The following is a 19,438-nucleotide window of genomic DNA, read 5'->3' on the forward strand; positions in this document are numbered from 1 at the left end:
AATAGGATCTGTCACTATGGAAATAACATGAAGCAAGGAGCGTGGCTGCTCAGGGGGCAAGTAGTTTTTCCCATAACCCATCAAGTGCCCTACTGGTCTTTGATCTTAGCTCTCTTTCGTCAAAGCAACTCCTGTTTTCAGTGCATGCATCAGCTTCCACCACAGTTTCGCCCATTCAACTATTTGCAGACTTTCCCCATGGAGAGCTGAGGTAAAAGCCAGTTGCTATGTTCAGAAAAGTACTGTTTCATCCTATTATTTCCCATCGGTTCTGTGTGTTAGCCTCACTAGCAGCTTCCTAAACAGGTCATTTATCAAAAGAAGCCAAGCAGTGAATTGCAGTCAACAGATTTTGTAATGAAGGGGCAATTTGTAGGTATTTGGCTTCAGCTATTGAGATCACCTGCAGCAGAGCAAGGCATTAGGCACCCTTTAGGAGTGTGCTCTGCTGCAGCAGTTGTGAGCTGACCTTGCAGACAGTCACTTTTTCTAACCCCCTGGAGAGATTTCTGTCTGTGAAGGTGGTGCAGGTGCTTACAATAAGGTGGTGCTGATGGGAGCCATTTGTTTGGCTTCTTACTTAATTACAACCTACTGAACGAGCAGTGGGTACAAATAGTCTAGTTGCTTGTAGCTAAGCATGGGCAGAAAGTGTGTGGGACAAAATAAAGTCAGTTTAATTTCTACAGTGTTCAGTGGGGCTCTCTGACATTGTTTAGTCTGTTGCTTTAAAGTTTGCAGTTCTTTATGTGTCGTTAGTAATATTTTGCTGCTTTGGGGAAGAGCCTGAAGTTTTGGTGAGTACTTTTGAGGTTTTCTATGTTGGCTTCATGCACTGAGTTTAGCTGTACCTTTACCTGTGCAACTCTACTCTTGCCATGCCTGTATTTTTATGTTGAAGTTGTATGTGTGGGGGTTGGTTCGTTGTGTTTTTATATCTTCTTGTAAATTGTGTCACTAGGCAAGACACGTTCTGTATTTGCTTTTGTAGCCTTTTCTATTGGCTATGCTTAAGGCTCCTTGTCTGAGCATGTAATATAATTGCTGCAGGAATGAGTTTCCTGTTGCTTTCCTAAGCTATAATGGCATGTTCAGACAGGTATTGTAGCCCTGGTTACTATGGGAAATTTTCTGCAAGGTGTGATGTGGTATCTTGGTGCATCTCCTGGCTCTATGTGTGTCATTAACGTGTGTCAGTAAAAAGATGTTGCACAAAACAAGCTGCCTTCTTAAGATAAGGTTGTGTATCCTCCTGTTTCTCACTCCTCAGTTAAGCAAAGGCTTCATCTTGGCTGGTTTGTCTCATGATGTGAGTATATGCACACCAAACAAATGTCTGTCTCAGTTTTCTGCAGTTATAACTTAAGACTGGTCTATGTTGCATTGTTTTACCAGTTACAATGAGTGGCACAGCAGTACTACCTTAAGGTTTGCAGTAGTAATATATAACTAAGGTGTTCTGCGTTTTGCTTGGCTTTTTGAAAACGAGATTGCTTAAATCCTTCTTGAGGTGATGCCTTTGTCACTGCAGCACAGCTGCTGTTTTATCTAGTAGATGCAAATTCACATACAGTAGCATAACTCCAGGGTATTGATTCATACCAGCACTCTAGGCTGTAACTCCCCTAACATCTCCTGCTTGTAAAAGATACTGATGTATTTGTAATGAGTTGTAATTGTTGTGCAAGCATAGCCTTTAAACATTGTCGTATGGGGGGGAGGTGAAAATATATGAAAGGGTTTTGTTGGGTGTTTATGTTCCTGGAAATACAAGATTGCCTTTTTGTTTCCCTTTTTCTTTCCCAATAAATAATTCAGTGTTGTAGGCATGTTCTTGATTGTTTAACAATAACAATCTAGCTACCTTCTGGTATTTAAAAAATGTATTGCAGACATTGTAGCTGTTTACCTTGGAGATACAGAATTCCTTGGATAATTCTAGCTTAGATGTTTGAACTTAACCTAAAGTGTTGCTGCTGTAACAGAAGGCATCTCTATGTACTAAAGTGATGATATATAGTACAGCCCCCAATAATAATCTGCTGCCTGCCCTGTCCCACAATTGGAGATGTTGAACCTCTAGAAAGGTCTAGTACAAGTGCATTAAGAAGCTATGCCATACTCCTAAGCCTATATGCAGGATGTAAAGGAATGGGATCCAAATGTAGTTTGCTGCAATATTGAATGCTAAAGAGGAAATCTGTTGTGGGCACAAAGTCCTCTGGGGGAGACAGTCTGTGTAACTAGTTAAGGCTTTTGCAGGACACCTGGAGACTCTTCCAGGAACATTTCAAGGACTAAGGTTTGTAATCAAGCAGCTGGGAGACAGCAATGCTGTGAAAGCACAAAACCAGCGTGCGATATGTGTTGCTCTGCTGTGCAAGATAAGAAAGCGCCTGTAGGTGACTGGGGCTAGGCATGAATCAAGGCTTTGCGTGTAAAACAAATAATACATAATCGGGAGGAGCCAGATAATTGTAGGCATGTCTGAGGCAACTTTTGCAGGGGAGAACCTTGCAAGGCCATCTGCACCATATCAGTTATACTACGTAAGGCTCAGATTGCCTGGGTAACGATATCACAAATGCCAGACTTGATTGTGGATGTAGCAAAATTGAGACCAATGGTGAGATAGTAATTAGGGCTGGATTGCCTATTTTGGAGGAGACTGGAGGAAGGGAAGCACAACCATGGCAGAAGTGGATCCTGAAATAAGAGAATAAGGTATGAAATGAGATGAAAGAATGAAGGTAGAAGCAACAGACTGCAAGAGTGCAGGTATCTGTGGATGTTGGGGAAGCCTGAGGACTCAAACCTATTGGGATGCTGGAGTGATGCACTTTGGAGAACCTGCTGGACTTTCCATCAGATCTGCATTGGAAATACTTGACATAGGAGGGCAGAAGAAAGAGGGATAGACTTGCAACCTAGGACTAAGGGGTATGGGAGGGAGTGGTGCTTACACTTGTGACTCAAGTGATTTATAATATTTGATTAGTAGCTTCATGGTTGTGTGCAAAATGATATAAATAACTATGAGTTGCCTGTGCTGTGTTAATGAATCAACTGACATTCATTTCACCTATTGGTGTGATTCTTAAGTTAGTCTCCTGAGTCGGTTTTATTAAGACTGATTTGAAGAGGAACAGCTGGGCAGAAATGACAACAGAGGACTTGTCCAGGATGTCTTAATTTACAAGCTTGAGCTGTCTGATACTGGGGTCTTTTAAAGAAAAGAGTGTGTGGATGGAGATGATGGGTGTCAAATGAGTTCTTGAGTGAGAGGAGGAGCAGCTCTCTGAGCATGGGAGGGATCATTTGGTCTGTGAACACTATGAAGTGCAAATTAAAATACATTAAGGGAAAAAGTATTGTCTAGATACTAAGCTGTTTGGGAAAGGGCGTAGATGAGGAAAAAGGTGGTGGCTTTTGGCAGGGCTGACTGGAAGCTTCAGGTATGTGGCACAGAGTTGAATCTTGGGTGAAGGAGACCTGATGCAAAGTTTGTGCATTGGTTACTGGAAGGGTGAAAATCTAGTAATACAGAAGCTGAGCTATGTGAATAGCAGGGGGTGTCAAGAAATTAAAGCTTGGAGAATTTCCAAAGTCTAGTCCTTGGTATACCCAGTGAGAAGCTGAAGGGGTGACTGTTGGGATTGTCCTGGGAGCAGGCAGGGCTGGTATCCAGAGCCTTGCTGCGCGTACAGTGACCCTGTTGTAGCACTCACCATGTTTTATTCTTGGCAGTGCAGCTGTTTCAGATAGACTCTCTCATCCAGCAGCTGCAGTGAGAGTAGGAGTAGTTCCTCCACACCTCTGTCATCAGTGAGCTGAGTTTTGACTGCTATTTGAGCAGAGTTATGCAAGGGGTGTGTTTTAGATCATCAAAGTCAAGACTTGCTCTCTGCTGACTAGGGCTTTTCTTGGTCTTTTGACCCCTTACAGAGTCTGGGCTTTGCACAGCCTTCAGAAACAAATGCCAGACACTTATTGTATTTCAGTGTTTTCTGGGAATGCTACTTGGAATAGCTGAAACAGATCCACTTCTCCCCTCAGAGGGCCTATGTGAGGGGTGGCTGTAATATGTATTAACTGCTATTTCTGCCATTACCAGTGCCAGCTGGAGCTCTTTGCTTCCTAGTGCACTCGTGAAAGAGTTCAGATGGAGCAGGGTGAGAGGACTGGGGTCTTCTGGTTTCAAAAGTTAAATCTTCTCCCCTGGCTGAGCTGAAGGGCCTCTGATCATGCTGCAAGAGCTGTGAGTGGCTCTGAGCTCATCTGTCAGAGGGGACCATCAAGTGCAGCATGTTTTGTACAAATACCCTCTTGGCAGGGTGGCAGCTTGCCATCTTGCCCCCAGAGGAGGTTGGTAGGCTTGAGGTCTTTAAGTCTGTCCGAAAGAAGTTTTACTAACAGCAGTGCTCATTTTATCTTTTCAGTTGGCTCAGACAGCTGTAAGAATTAGGGATAGTGAAAAAGTTACCAGTGGAAAGATTGCACCTGTGGTGCAGGGAGAAGTAGTCACATGTCCAGCATTGCTGGAAATGTTTATAGGGCTGAGTGGTGCGAGGAAGGGAAGGGGATGAGGCTGTTCTCAGCCTTGCTTTCAGTGCCAGTTGTGCCACTTGGTGTGCTAGGGGAGGCAAACATGCTTCTCTTGGCTGAGGAGCCAGAAAGACTAGTGGGTTTTGTGCTCTACAGAGCCTGTGTACTGATGCTTTGTTGCTTAGGCCTGCTCCAGGCTTTTAAGCTGTGCTCACAAAACTGAATTTTTGTGAGCTTCAGAAACGAGTGAGTGAAGGAAGTGATCCAGGCTGGAAACCTGGACTGCTTGTCCTGCTGCCAGGGTGAGGGTGTCACCCCTAAGCTACTGCTCGTGGCCAGCTCTGCATGTTAGGAGCTAGCAGGGGGACCCACAGCCATCCCCATCTGTTTGCTGCCCTGTACTGATGCTGTCTTTGGTCCCACTAAATTAACTCCTGTATATTTACCTTTTAGTTAAAACACACAAAACTGTCTGGATTGGTGGATTTCTCTTTCTAAAAATATACTTCTAAATGCTCCTTAAACTGTTTCCATCTCAGCTTTATTGCTCTTTGGGAAGACATTAAACTTTCATTCAAACTACCTACTCTTCTGTGTAAAGCTCTTTTTCTTGTGGGCTATTTCCAAGCTGTTTTCAGTGTCTATTATCTTCCTTCGCATGTTACCACTACACAGCACAAGGGAGCATGGCAAACAGCCTCACCTCTGAGAAGCAGAGACAGTGTTCCTCCTGCCTCACTAAACTTTTAATCTAGAAACACCTGAGAGGGTCAGTGCAAGGAGACACTGGTGTGCAATAACTGCCTAACTTGGTGTGCAGTGCCAGCTTTGCCTGCAGGAAGCAGGTCATTGTTGTATGCACTGTTGGCTTTGCAGAAAATTTTGACTGCAGTGGCACTTGTGGTGTAAGTCTGAAGCAGAGAGCTCCTCCTAAGCTGTGCCACCTGAGCTTGGGAGCTGGTAAGCTACTGCACTTGTCACCTGAGGTGCCACAGGGCTGCAGCGTGGGAGCAGGAGTGGAACAGATATGGTCCCACTTTATCTCTGCACAATGTATTTTTCTCTTCTAGATGCTTTGAGAATTTGTCTCTTCCAGAAAATCTCCCCTTGGGTTGTGGTGGGCTTTGTCTGGCAAATAGAAGGCGAGAGCTGTTCCCTGCAGCCCTGGTTTGTACTGCTGTCAACTGGCTGGTGCCTTGTGGCACCATTTTATGCTAAGCATGACATAGTAACCTCTAAGTATTTAATACTCCTTGGAGTGCTTTGCTGGGGTAGTGTGGGCTTGCTTTAGTCTTTGACTGTATGGAAAAAACTTGTGATGCTGTTTTACCTTAAAGGGACAAGGGTAGTCCCAATAGTGTTTGCATGATTAAGCAGGACTGGTGTAGAAATATTGTCCCTTAGGTGAAAATGAAGGTGCAGAAGGATCCAGCTTGTAATGAGCTGTTGCACTGTCCTTGAATTCTTGTGTTGCTTCTGGGCATCTCTGGCTGAGCAAGGGAGTCCCATTTAGGAAGGCAGCCAAATCCTGTTGTCCTAACTATCGGTAATGGTGATGGAGGATCAAAGCTATTGTGCCATGTTGTGTGGCTTTCTAAACTGTGCTCTCACCTCTATAACAAGTACTTGGGAGTCTTCTCCTGAGTATGATTTTCTTAAAGAGCTGATGTTTGCAACAGAGGGAATGGAAGTGACAAGGAGAAGTAAGAAATCTCCTAGGGCTTGTCATGACCTTCTCCCATATATTAGGATTGAGTAAGCTTTTTGTTGTTGTTTTTGTATTTCTGTGCTTCTGGATCTTTTGGTGGCAAGTTTTGAAGGCTGCATGGTGGTGTTCTGTTGGTTTGTCTTGTTTGCTTGGGTGTTTTATGTTTTTAAACCTCTCACTTCCCAAACAGTCCTAGAAGATTTGGATTGGTGTGGGGGGGTGGGTTTGTTTGGTGCAGGTTTTTTGTCTGTCTGCTTTTCCCTCACTGAGGTTGATGCTTGCCAAAGCTCTGTCAAGTGGCAACTATTTTGCAAAGTCTGCTCAAAATGAGGAGACTGGGGAAGGGAAAAAAAATCACAACTTCTTCATCCTTTTCATTAGGGGAAAACATTGCTTTTGCAACACTCATCCCTCTACCCTTGGGAGTTCCTACAGGGCAATAGTGACAGATCTGTGTTTTTTGTAATGGGGAGAAAAAGACAGGAAAAAAGCCAAAAAGAGTCTGAAAGCTTAGGTGCTGGAACAGTGGTCTGTCTCTGTTCTTTTGGGAGCTGATCACAGGGGAGTGGTGTGAGGAAATAGCCTTGGTTGAGGCTTAAGAGTAAAAAACATGTCCCTGTCCTGTAGCCTGAATGTTCCTACAGTTCTGTTGGCTTTCAGTATGCTCCCTTGAAGTACCTAAACCTGTCCAAACTGCCAGTGTGGCCTGAGGACCCAGCTGACTGTTTGCTGCCTTAGGAGGGCAGAAGACTTGGTGGCCCTCTTGACTGTTGATCTTAGTGAAGTAAATATCTCCAGACATGTGAAATACTTGTTTGAAGTTCCACATGTTGGATACTGTGGCATGCCTTGTGTGCCCAGTGGAAAACCATGAGGATGATGGGGGGATTTGAGCATCTCCCTTACAAAGAGAGACTGAGAAACCTGGGACTGATTAGTCTGGAGCAGAGAAAATTGAGAGGATGTCTTACCAATGTGTACAAATATCTCAGGGGTGGGTGTCAAGTGGATGGGACCCATCTCTTTTTGGTGCTCCACAGCAATATGAAGGAGCAGTGGCTACACACTGGAACGTAGAAGGTTTCACCTCAACATGAGGAGGGTGATGGAGCACTGGAACAGGCTGCTCAGAGGTTGTGGAGTCTTGTCTGGAGACTTTTAAAACCTGCCTGGGTGCGTTCCTGTGCAAACTACCCTAGGGGATCCTGCTTTGGCAGGGGGGTTGGACTCAGTGATCTCTGGAGGTCCCTTCCAACCTCTAGGATTCTGTGATTATGTGTTGGTCTCTGCTCACTTTAATCTCTCTCCTAGAGAATGTGTAGTCTGGCATGGACTTGAATACTTCCCTCCATTTCCTGCTCGTGATGGTTTTTTTGTGCTCCATGGCTACCATAAATGGAAATCTCTCCACATTCAAAGCTGGCTTGGCAGTAAAGCTCTACCATCCTGAGAGGTGTCCAGCAAAAACCATGCTGGCTTGTAATGCTAGAAAATAATTTGTACTGCTTTAGGTACTAGAAAATCCCCACCAGCTTTGGGCATTTCTGTGTTAACCTAGTGCTGCATTCATCACCTGTAGTAACTACACAACAGAGTGGTGAAACAATCCCTGTCCTTGAACTATCATCAAGTGTGCTCTAGTTTTGTATTGCAAACATTGCTCCATAGCAACCCTGTCTGGGTCAGCTGGTGCTGAAGCATGCTTTGTGTAGCAGGTCAAGTATTTTGGGAGCTGTGGTGTTGGTCTTCTCAACCTGCACCAGGACATGTGAGAGGAGAGAGGCCCTGCCAGATGGCTGGACAGTGAGTGAGGGAATTGCTGGAATCAGTTGAGGGAAGAGTCTGAAGCACATTCTCACCAAGTGAGGAGGACTCCCTCATTTCAGCGGACTGATCTTCCTGGGAGTGAATTTGTGGTTTGTGTGTATTTTATTCCTTTTCATTTGTGCCTGGGTTCTCATTCAGCTCCAGCCAACCCTTTTCCAGCAAGCTCTAAGTTGATGGAAAGGCTTGAAGAGAGAGGTTGCTTTGTCTCTTGCTGTGACCTACCTTACTGGGTTGATCCCTTGTTACTCCCTGCTGGCAACCACAGTTCCCAATACCCTGCTTGAGGAGGCTTGGATCCTAGGCACAGCATAGACCCCGCCCATCCACTCTTTTGGCCTGTGCCACCATGGAGCCTGTGTATGTTGATGGTTGTCAGTAGCTTTCAGGACCAGGAAGGCATTTAGGAGAGCTCAGGTCAAGCTTTAAGGACTGTTGCCCTTTCCTGCTCAGGATGTCCAGGTACCAGGCAACAGATGTGGTGGCTTTTCTTTTTTTCCTGAGGGATAACAGAGCTTGAAATTAGAGCAAGGAAAGAAAATGGGTAGTAGCCTGAAGAGAAAGGTCAGCCAGAATCTCCTCTTCCCTTCTGGTCCTACAGTTGCTCCTGAAGAGATGAAAAGGGAGCTGGAGGCTGTTATATGTTTGTTTCCAAAGACAGAGCAGCTTCTGGCTCTTAGCACTGGAGAAACGAGAGAAGCAGGAGCAGGTGAAGAGGATGAGAAGAGACTGGGTTCCTCCAGGGGTATCACTAGGTAATGCTAGTGTTTGCAGATTGGTTTCTTTAAGCATCTGGCTTTTGATGCCTTCTGGACATAAGATGGCCTGACAAAAGATCACCCTCCTGGCAAAGACTATTTTTGCTGAAGTAGTGCCCACTCTCACTTCCCATTGAGTATGGAACAGAATCAGGCAAGCTGGAACTGTTGGTCTCAAAGCCCTCTTCTATACATATGGATTTGTCACACTCTACCTCAGCCCTGTAGAGTATAGCAGGGCTTTGCTCCAGCTGGAGTCTCCTGAAATCTGTGTTTGGAAGCTGAAGCAGCCTGAAGGTCATTGTGAACAACAGGCATTGGTGTAATGCTGTGGTAAGCCATGTTGCCAGTCCGTGGAAGCAAAAGGCTGCAGCTCTGGAGAGGCAAGGCACAGGCATTTGTGACTCCTGAATACAAAACCTTGTTGCATCATGATTCAGAGCAGTGCTGTGCCCTGCAAGTCAAGAGACCCTTATACCCACAAAGGTAAACCTTTGCCAGGGCAATCCTGAAAGCTCTGCCCTGGGGAGCAGAGAGAGTCAGAGCAGCAACAGGTATCTGTGCAGGAAAGGCAAAGCCAGTCAGAGACCCAACCGTTGAGCCAAGGCTTGCCCTGACAAGTTTCCAAACTTCCTCTGGGGCTGTGAGGTGTTCTCTACGTGGCATTGGCTGTCAACACCCTCCTCCTTGGAGATCTGCTTCTAGGGAAATGTCTTCACTTCTGTGGTCAGGCATGTGACAGTGCTGCCCTGGGACTCTCCCAGCCCTGCTGATTCTCATCTCATTCCCTGTCATCTCTTCAGTTCTCTTCCTCTTGTGAACCCTTCTGCATGGCTGAGCCACTAGCTTGTTGTCCTTTTTTATCCAGTGCAAAATCAAAACCATTAATAACTATGCTTGGGCTGCCTCAGTGTAAAAAATGAAGTGAATCTAGACAGCCTGTCACCTGGGAGCACTGGTGCTGACAGCCAAAATGCAGGGTGCTACAGCAGATGGTGGGTGGATCATTGGCAGCTTTTGAGCAAAAGCTGCTGATCAGCTAGATGAGGTTACAGTTTCAGGGCTGTCCTAAACGGGAATGAAGCAGCACATCGACTCAGGAGAAGCTTGGTTTATTTCACTCAATGAATGCAGTAACTGCATGCTCCCTGTGCAGACCACTTGCTCTGAAATGTAAAGGATCCGTGGAAACAATCCTGTGGGTCTCAAAAGGGTTGCAGGGCTGGATGAGATCAAGAAGCACTGAGACTGTTTTTTAAGAGATAGTTAATTTAACCACCTCGTGCTGCCACTGATGTGCAATAACCATCCAGATGTTTGTGGTGGCTCTGAGCAAGTTGGCAGGCAGACTGTTTGGCAGCTAGCTAATAACATCCTTTCAAAGAAAGTCTAATGAACTGCTCAAACAAGGTGCTGTGGATCTCTTTGCTGCAGGAGGCTCAGCAATAAAACTCTTCAGAATGGCCAGGCATACTCGGGAAGAAAATTTTGAGAGCACAGCACTGTGCTTTGCTCTGTTGTAATCTGGGCTAAATATGGGAACTATCAGTGCCTGCTCTTCTCCCCAATATCTGCTAGTGGGCTGAGGAGATTTCAGTTGAACCTACTCAAGCTTGCTTTCTCTATTTGGCTTGAAGCCTTTTGAGCCTTTTTTCTGTAATGGTTTTAAATTAATTAAGTTATGAACTTTTTGCTTTCCTACTGCCTGAGGAGGTGATGGTTATGATGGACTCCTAGGCCACAAGTCTTGTCTAAGAGGACTGCCTGGTCTTGTCTAAATATTCACAGAGCACTGGAACAGGCTCCCAGAGAGGTTGTGGAGTCTTCTGCTCTGAAGGCTTTCAAGACCTGTCTGGATGCATTCCTTTGTGATCTGCACTAGATTATATGGTCCTCCTCTGGCAGGAGGTTGGACTTGATCTCCAGAAGTCCTTTCCAACTGATTGCATCCTGTGTTCCTGTACTGTAGTGCTGTTTCCCTGTGCAGGAGGTAGGCTTCTATCTCTGAATCCCTGGCAAGGTCAAGCTTTGGCTAATGCAGACTATGGTCCTCAAAGGCCAAGAACAACTTGTGTTGCCTGAAGCCAGAACCCCCTCTATTTACAGTACCTGGCATTGCTTGTGGGAGTCAGGCCCTTAGGGGACAGCTGGAGAAAAGCATTGAACTGAGGGAGGAGTTTCATCTTGCCTTCTTGGTCAGCACCTGTAGGCTGAATTAAAGCTTATTGGATCTGACCTCTTGTTGGTAAAATGGAAAACCTTGCTGTCGTTAGTTCTGTGCATCATCTTGTCCTGTCTCTGGCAGCAAGCTTTTTAAAAACCCTCATGGTCTGTACAGCTTCCCTTCCTGCCCTTAGAGAGAGGAAAGTGACTCATGGGAGAGCATTGTTTAAAGCCCTGGAGAGTGCTTGGGTCATCTGGTGAGGGCAGGCTAGAAACAAATTCAGCTGTAGGTCAGTGTTGCTGATACACACTGATATGTGAGTGCTAACTAGTGAGACAAAACTAAGATGCCTTTACATTAACTTGTTAGAGGAAATTTCAATGCACTCTCATTCTGCTCTAGAAACCAATAATATGTACAACCCTTGTTTCTCAGAGTAGAAGCGAGGCTTTGGGAGGATGTGAAATGAGTCAAGGATGAGTTTGGGGCTGCTTTTAATTCTTGCCTGGCAGCTAAAGTGACTGCAGCAGGGATGGTCTGTGTCCTCTTTCCTCTTTTTACCTGCTTGCTTTACACTTTTGGGCTTCTTTCACTTGTGCTTGCCTAGGCCATTTTTATGCTTGCTCAAGGGTCTCTAGCTTCTTGCATTCTGTCTTATAGCTCTGTGCTGCTGGGAGGTAGTATCATGAGGATGTGAGGCCATCTCTTCTGCTCTCAGTGGGTTTTATGCCAGCTTGTTCTCTTCCTTGCAGCTCTGAGATCTTAGCGAGTGAAATGATGAATCTTGCTGGGCAGCTAACAAGCATTTGCTGGCAATGTGACTCTACTTGTTCTTCGTATGTTACTGCCCCTGCAAACTGCAGATGCAGGAAGCTCCTTCCCTTTATTAGCTGATATGTCTGCAGTGCTGGGAGTATCTCCTAAATGTATATAACTAATGTGGATTGTTTCTCTTCCCCTTATAGCTTTTGAGAATCAGCAACTGTACCGGAGAGATGTCCCCTGTGTAGAACTCTAGCTCCTGTGCCATGTACCAGTCTGGCTTTGTGCCGCAGGAGTATTGCCCAACTGCGATCCCCCCTGCTGCTTACCCACTGCTGCAGACTGCAAGAGCAGAAGACATGACCAGCCCCATGATGTTCCCTCCCATCCACATGCACAACATCTATAGTCGACCTGTCACCTTTGTGGTGGACCGAAACAGCTACCCTGACTACATGGGAGGTCAGATGGAGTATCATCATCTTTACGGTGCCTCCAGTCCCTATTTCCGTCCCTATTACACCTGGCACTTCCCTCCTGTGGTCCCCATCCCTCTCTACAATCCCTATGCAAACTACAGTCCCTATGTTGCCTACCAGAGGTCAGATCATTTTCGAGAAACGTGGCCAGAAGGTTTCACAATGAGAGGGGAGCTTCAGTGGGGGAAGCTTGGAAAGGTGTTTGGACCAAGGAAAGAGCTCCCAGAATTTGTGAAGGATGATCTCCGAAGGGTTTATGGCACCTACCCACGAACCAATGTCTCCATAACCTACCGGAAAGGGGAGTTTCTGGTCAAGGGAGACCCCAGGGTTGGAGAGCAGGAATATGCAGTGGAAAAAAAAGTCATTCGGCAGGCTACAACTCCCAGTGCCAGTGAGGCAGATGACAGCAGCGAGGATCGGAACCGTAAGAAGAAAAAGAAACCAAGACATTGATGTCATCAGTCAACTGATGGACGTCTAGATGCTCCAGAGTCTGTAGAGGAGCAGATGGCAGCTGTTCTTGGTGCAGCTGTCAAATAGCATAAGCCACTATTCCCACTGTCTTTTAACTGCTCCTCATGCTCCGTGAGCTTACGGCAGCTTCACCCTGCTTGGTGTGCAATGCTCATCCTGTGAAAAAAACACTTGCACTTGGCTCTTGGCTCAGCTATTTGGTTCCATTTTTTTAATGAGTGTTTGATTTCCACTGGTTTGGTTGAGAGGTCACAGCCTAGGGGGAGGGGATTTCCAGACAGCAGCCTTTGAATAGAAGGTGGGCCTCTTCCCAACCTTTCCAAGTGAAGGTCCTGGAAGCTGGCTCCCTCCCTGGCACAAAGCTAAGGAGATCAAAGTAGAATATCCTCCAGGATGGAGGTAGTGCAAGTCAAGACAGATTCTTGAGCACTGTGAAAGAGCAATTGTCTGCATATCTTGTCACAACTGTTTATGACCATACCATTACGCTTAATCACCATGTGATACCTATGCATAGCACTTCTCTACACACTGGCAGAAGATCCTGATATCTCTGTCCTCACACTTGGTAACATGGTGCTCAGTTCTCCTGGCCACATGTCTATGTTGAAATTGTGGCTTGACACCCTATTCTGGGTCTGACTCAGCTCATGTTGGATGTGCTGGTTTTCCAGTGAGGCTGCTGGAGTTGTGTGAACCACAACACTCCCACAGTATGCTCTCTTGGAAGGGTGGGCTTCAGTGTTGTGCTGTAAGCCTGGAGGCTTATGAGGAGCTGTGTCTGACTTGCCCACAAACTTCTGTATCTTTTAAAATGATTATATGTAATAAATCCCTTCAAATGCAAATACATTTTTCTTCTGTTTTTTACCTTCTTGACAGTAGTCTCTCCTGTGAACAACTTGTAACTTGATCTGGCACCTTTTTGCAAAATTAGAGATGATTCCTGACATAACTCTTGACCAGCTCTGAGTTATTCTGCTTGTCAGTACCCTGCCTTGCCCCAGTTTGCCAGACAGATTCCTTTTTGGGGAGCAACAAGGACTTCCTGAGCCTACAGGAGAAATAGGTGACCTACTTTGTCTGCTGTGGTTCCCCCCCCCATCCCAATATGCCATGTGGGAGAAAGGCTGCCTAATGCAGAGGGGAACCAGGTGCTTCCTATGTGCATAGCAGAGAGAGACAGTAAGGGTGAACTTGGAGGCCTTTGGTGACTCTGAATTGCTATGAAGTCAAAGCAAGTGGAATTTTAATGCAACACTTTCTGTTTAAGCGATTGCCAGAATATCTCTTGGCAGCTATCTGGAATTCCCCTTTCCCAGTCAGCTTCTTGGAAGTAGGCTAACTACTACCAGGTAAAGCTGCAAGATTGCTGAACCAGGGAAACTGTTGCAGAAGCCCCAGACCAAGGTGATGCTTCTTAGCAAACAGTGGTTTTGAGATTTACTGAGCAGGGCAGAAAAGGCCTCCACTAATAACTGGTGACTAATCGGATATGCCTTTGGTTACCTAGTAGAAGAAAAAGGCAGCAATTCCTGACTCTTATCCTTTCTTGGTCAAGTGAGTCATCTTGTCTAGGTTAAGATGTGCAGTTAGATGTCTGCTGTCCTGCTCTGCAGCAGCCTTGATGCAGCACTAATGTTGCACTCGCTGTCCTTCCAGCAGCTATTGCTCTGGGTAGCAGCTTCAGCAGTGAACCCAAAGTTGATGCATTAGATCTTCATGTGGGCAGCATGCTAGTGGCATTCTGGAAGAAGATGCTTCTCCATGCCCTACAGCTGGTGCAGGACATAGTGGGGCTGTCAGAGCTGGATGCCACCTGCCATGGAAAGCGTGTTAGAAAGGGGCTGCTTTTGGTGAGATCCTAGAGCAGGTGCAAACCAGCTCTACTAGGGAAGGTGAGAGAGAGCATGGCTTTGCCCTGTGGTGATGGTCAGATGCTACGTAAATTACCAGGGCTTGCATAACAATTTACCCTAAATGCCGCTCCAGTAAATTCCTGGTGGCAGCTTTATGCTATGTTATAGCAGGTGGAAAGAGAAGCTCATTGCCTGCAGAAGCTTTCCCCAAATACTTGTCCCTACTGGGGACATCTCTGGGGCGAGACATCCGGGGAAGAAAGCAGGCAGGCACAAACCTTAACTTTGCCCATCCTGGTCTGTTTATCTTCTCCAAAGTTTTGTTTGGTTGTGCTGCCCTGACTCTGAACAAGAGATTGTCAGAACAGTCTGGGTGTGCCCAGGAATGTATATTTTTAGTAGAGGCTTACAGTCAAATGCAGTATGTCAGGAGGCAGCAATGTATTTTCTGGAGTGTCATTTCACTTCCATGCAGAAGAAACATTTTGTAGTTGTTTTTTGCTCCCTTGAGGGAAAGTCTGACACAAGAAGTCACTATCCCGAGTGGCTTTCTGAGCACAGGGCTCTCTGTGGTGGCTGATACACACCTCCATTCTTACTCTGGACTATCTGGGAGAAAAGACTTGCACATTCTTTGCGGGAACAGCTCACAGTTGTGTTCTCTTCATGAAGGTTTGAGGCTCATTTGCTGCCCAGCTGCAGAACTGAATCCATAGGGCATTTTCTTAGGTTTCAACGCCTATGGAATTCAGTTCTCAGAGCCAAGCAGCCAGTGCGAGTCAGCTTCCCCTGGCCCAAGCTGTCTCTGTCTCAATCTGTAAGTTGGAAAAAAAAGAACAGCTCATCATGTCACTGGCATGGTGCAGGCCCTGCACTGACACAGACTGTTTTAAACTGTTGTCCTTTTTTTTCTTTTTTTTTTTTTTTTTTTTTTGGTTTGGTGGTTTTATTTTTTTGCAATTGGGAGCTGCTGCCAGGAGAAGACTCTGGCACCTCTCACTCTTGCCCTAGAAGCAGCATATACAGCTGTAGCTTTCACTGGAAACTCGGCTCAAGCTGGCTGTTACTCTTTTTTCCTGATGCCTCCATGTATCATGCTGCTGTTCAGAGCTGCTGCAACGCTCAGGTCAGCCCTGAGCTCTGTGAACCTGCTGCAGCCGTAACAGAAGTACCACTTCTTCCCTTTGGGGCTGCTGTTCACAGGTGCATTGGAAATTCTACATACAGATTTGCTCTGTGCATGGCCAGTAAGGTCCCTTCTTCCAAAGTGCTCCTCTTCTCTGTATCAGAGAAACAGGCACAGCTGTGCCAGGGCAGTGTGAGGACGCTCAGTGCTGCAGGGGCAGATCAGTGCTCCCAGGCACCAGTTCTCTGCTCCATTCGTACTGAAAACAGTGCTCCTGGGGACCCCTAGGACAGTGATGTATCAGATGATGGATGGAAATTGTTTGTGGGGTAGGGGTACAGTGGGTGGACCGTGAGGCACAAGGGAATGTGCCACTTGGGACTAGAAAGGCATGGAGGATAATTCTGCAGCTTAAAATGAAGCAGTGGAAGACCTTTTCCAGGCAGCCCAGAAAGTGGCTCCAGGGCAGAATCAGTCTCCATCTGGGCCAAGTTGCATCCCATAACTGCTCACTTGGCCTTTGCTTCCTGCTGTCACCCACCCTCCAGTTTAGGCTGCAAAGATCACATTGCATAGATGGGCAGACCTGGGGGACACATGAAGATGCATGCAGCTGTGAGCAGCTGCAAAGCTGCTGATGCAGCTGGCAGATTTGGGTAGCCTCAGTAGGAGATGTTAATTTTCAAACCCAGGGACTGAGCCGATAGCTGAAAGGCAGCTCTGCAGTAGTTTGACACGGTTGTGATGACAGTGACATGGGCAGGACTAACCTCTGGGAGAAGGTTACAGCCCTTCGCCTGTATGCTGGCAGCACAGGAGGGGAGCCCTTAGGTCTGGCTGGTCAGCAGAAGAGACAGGAAATGACACGCACTACTTTGGAACAGGGCAGATAGTTCTATGGAGGAAGCAGGGAGCAAGTGCTGGCATAAGGACTTAACTCCACAATTGCTCAATAACCAGCCCAGGGCTCTATTTTAATTCTTCTGTGGGCAATCCCAGTTCAGCTGAAGCAGCATGAACTCATGATCCTGATGAGTGTCCCAAAGGATCCAAGCCCAGTTCCAAAAGCCACCGAATTCTGGGGTGCAGCTCTCAGCCTTTTTGCATTGTGGTGGCCACCTGCAGCAGTACCACAGGGGCTACCCAGAGGAATAGCAGCAGAGGGAGACTGAGGTCACTCCAGCTTGCAGTGGGTGGTTAGAGTCAGAGAAGTGGTTCAGAGACCTGGATGTGGACCATGATATTTTTTGGACCTCTGTGGCATGGCAGATAGGTTCCAATAATTCTGAGGCCCTGAGCTCAGAAAGTAAGGTAATGTCTCTGAGGCATTTACCCCAAAACGATTGAAGGATAACTGCTGCTCATAGTGCTGGCCACCTGGTTTCAGCCCTCAGCTGCTCTGAGCAAGCTCTGTTTTCAGGAACCAAAAGGTGGAGGCAAGGCAATAATAGCCTTTCTCCTTGTCTTTCGTGGGCTGGTTTGCAAATAAAGGAGAGAGATTTCAAGCAGAGGTGGATGAGCACCTGATGGTGCTCCAGGAATTATCTCCATCTCTCACTTCATGACCCCAGGGGGGAATATGTGAGTTCTGGGGCTTTGTCAGACAGCTCAGAAGCTGCCTGACATGTGTCCTGCCATGCTTTGTGCCCCCACTATCCATAGAATGGGGCAAGGACAGCTCCAGTAGGATACTTCTGGTGTCCTGTCTGTGGTGGTTGGAGTTGGGGAAACTCATTGCCACAAGTCACTGGGTTTGACCTAGGTGTGATGGGAAGTCCGTGGGGGCTGTACTAGTAACAGAGAGGTTGAAATGCAAATTCAAACTCCAAATCTCTTTTTTTTTCCTCTTAGCTCTTTCTGCAAGCAATCTTCCCTCAGCATGGCACTCATGGCACCCCTAGGACAAAGAGGTCCTTGGAGCAGGGAGCAATGTGGGCTCTCCATGGAGCATGGCACTACAGGCAGCTGTGGAGTGCAGGAGACAATGACCCCTCCAGCAATGCTGGACTACTGCTCCTGCATGGTGGGCAAAGGGACAGGTCTACCTAATCTCCTGCTTCCAGGCTCACCCTTTCTCAGAGGACTAGGTCCTTCTGCGGTGTTTTCAGGATGCTTGTGCAGGTTCCTGTGTGTTGGGTGCATCTCCTCTGGGCTTTGCCTTTTATCTTTGGTCTTCTATTCTCCAGCTTTGCCCTGCACTCCTGCACACAGCCAGAAACACACTTGATTTGGCCCTATGTCTTCAAGGGTATCCCTGGCCCATGGTCTGCAGAGTAGCAGAGTGCCAGATAGCACCAGGGAAGGGAGGAGCCATCTGGATGCTATGTATTTTGTTGGCTTGGAGGTGCTCTGCCCTGGCCAAAGGCCACATTTTCTTAAGAAAGTGTCAGGATACAGCACTGAGCTAGAGGCAACCAGCACTTGCTGAACCCATTACCCCAGCTCAGCCCTGGAGGGGATTGCATCAGCCCAGCTGCCTGCTGTGCAGGTGGGGGTTTCATGGCCCTGCTGCAGTCTGCCTCCCCTGACTTCAGGGTGGGAGCTTTTGGCACCTTACACTGCTTAAATCCTCCTCTCTGCCTGGCCTGGGGCATGTGGTGTCCTCATGTAGTTTTTGGTACACATCCCCACTGCTGCTGGCTGTCCCAAGATTGTCTTGCCTCTGGGAAAGACCTGGATTTAAGCCCTGATGTTGATCCCAGAAGCCAAGTGACAGCTTGTTGGACCTGACAGATGTGCCCAGAAATGGGCAAAAGATGGATTCTGGTACAGGAGAGAAGAAGATGAGAGTTCCTTAAGGCACCTGACCTCATCTTGAAAATGCTAATGAGTCAAGAGTCACTCAGGTGAGAAGGCACCCAGAGGGCTACTGCTTATGTGGGGCTTTCTCTGCTGTATTGCAGACCTGTACAACCTCTGTTCCGGAGCCCCATGAGGCTCCATAGCAGCAGTGACCAGAAACAGTTGTCAGAGAGCTGGGGGCAGCCAGGCTGTGAAGGGGACCCATGGCAGCACCTATGGTAATGGTGCCATGAAAGCCACTCCAGGGAGGCAAACCCTAGTACTGCAACCCCCTAGTCCCACATCCCCTTCTGGTGCTGGCTGTCCCTGCGTGAGGTACACTTTGCTTTCCCAGCAAACTCTCTTGTTTCCTTTCTCTATAATAAGCAGGGGAAATACCATCAGTGGAGATGCAATTGCCCAGCTGAGCAGCCTGGCCGACCTTCAAAGCACGTCAGAAATGGCCACACGAACACGCCTCCCCGTGGCAAGCCATGTCACAGGTGATGGAAAGGCTTGGGGAAGCAAATGTTCGTACCTGGCCACCACTACCAGCCGGAGATCAGCACTGTACCAATTCGGCTTTGAGCTGCAGGTTGCTTGTGGCCCTTTCTGGCTTTCACCCTCCTTTCCTCTTGTGGGGGACACAGAGTGGGCTAGAGGAGCCCTCCCTTGCTGCTGGGTGAGATGAAGCCCCCCCCAGGTACTGCTAAGGCTAGGTGGTTGATGGTTCATTGCTTTTTAACAAAGGCAGCAGCAGTCCCCTTTTGATGGTGCCAGCTGGTCAGCCCAGGAGGCTTGTCCTGCTTAGCCAGGACGTGCCCGGGGGCAAGCAGTGGAGTAGAGGCGCCACTGGTGCTGAACTGGCATGGTGCCTGGGGTGTTAATCCAAGGGAGTTTCATTTGGTCTTCCCAGAAAGTTTGTGGGAACCCTCCCCCACCCTTTAAAATCTAA

The 19,438-nt window shown here is 47.3% G+C and overlaps 1 protein-coding gene across 3 annotated transcripts; it reads left to right on the forward strand.

Moving 5' to 3' along the window:
• Positions 1–611: 611 nt before the first annotated feature.
• C6H10orf95 (chromosome 6 C10orf95 homolog) lies at positions 612–13,565 on the forward strand. 3 transcript variants are annotated; one of them, XM_064144501.1, is made up of 3 exons: positions 612–797; positions 1,271–1,309; positions 11,965–13,565. In XM_064144501.1, the coding sequence occupies exon 3, from the start codon at positions 12,028–12,030 to the stop codon at positions 12,694–12,696; it is 669 nt and encodes a 222-aa protein (XP_064000571.1). In that variant the 5' UTR covers positions 612–797; positions 1,271–1,309; positions 11,965–12,027; the 3' UTR covers positions 12,697–13,565. The 3 variants fall into 3 exon arrangements, with proteins under 3 accessions (XP_064000571.1, XP_064000569.1, XP_064000570.1); XM_064144499.1 differs by lacking the exon at positions 1,271–1,309; XM_064144500.1 differs by lacking the exons at positions 612–797; positions 1,271–1,309 and adding an exon at positions 2,619–2,724.
• The last annotated feature ends 5,873 nt before the right edge of the window (positions 13,566–19,438 follow it).

Source organism: Pogoniulus pusillus, chromosome 6 (genome assembly GCF_015220805.1).
Source record: "Pogoniulus pusillus isolate bPogPus1 chromosome 6, bPogPus1.pri, whole genome shotgun sequence".
Lineage (NCBI taxonomy): Eukaryota > Metazoa > Chordata > Aves > Piciformes > Lybiidae > Pogoniulus > Pogoniulus pusillus.

What these genes read in the sequence shown, in the direction of transcription:
- C6H10orf95 (XM_064144501.1), top strand. Translation starts at nt 12,028, where the DNA reads ATGTACCAGTCTGGCTTTGTGCCGCAGGAGTATTGCCCAACTGCGATC.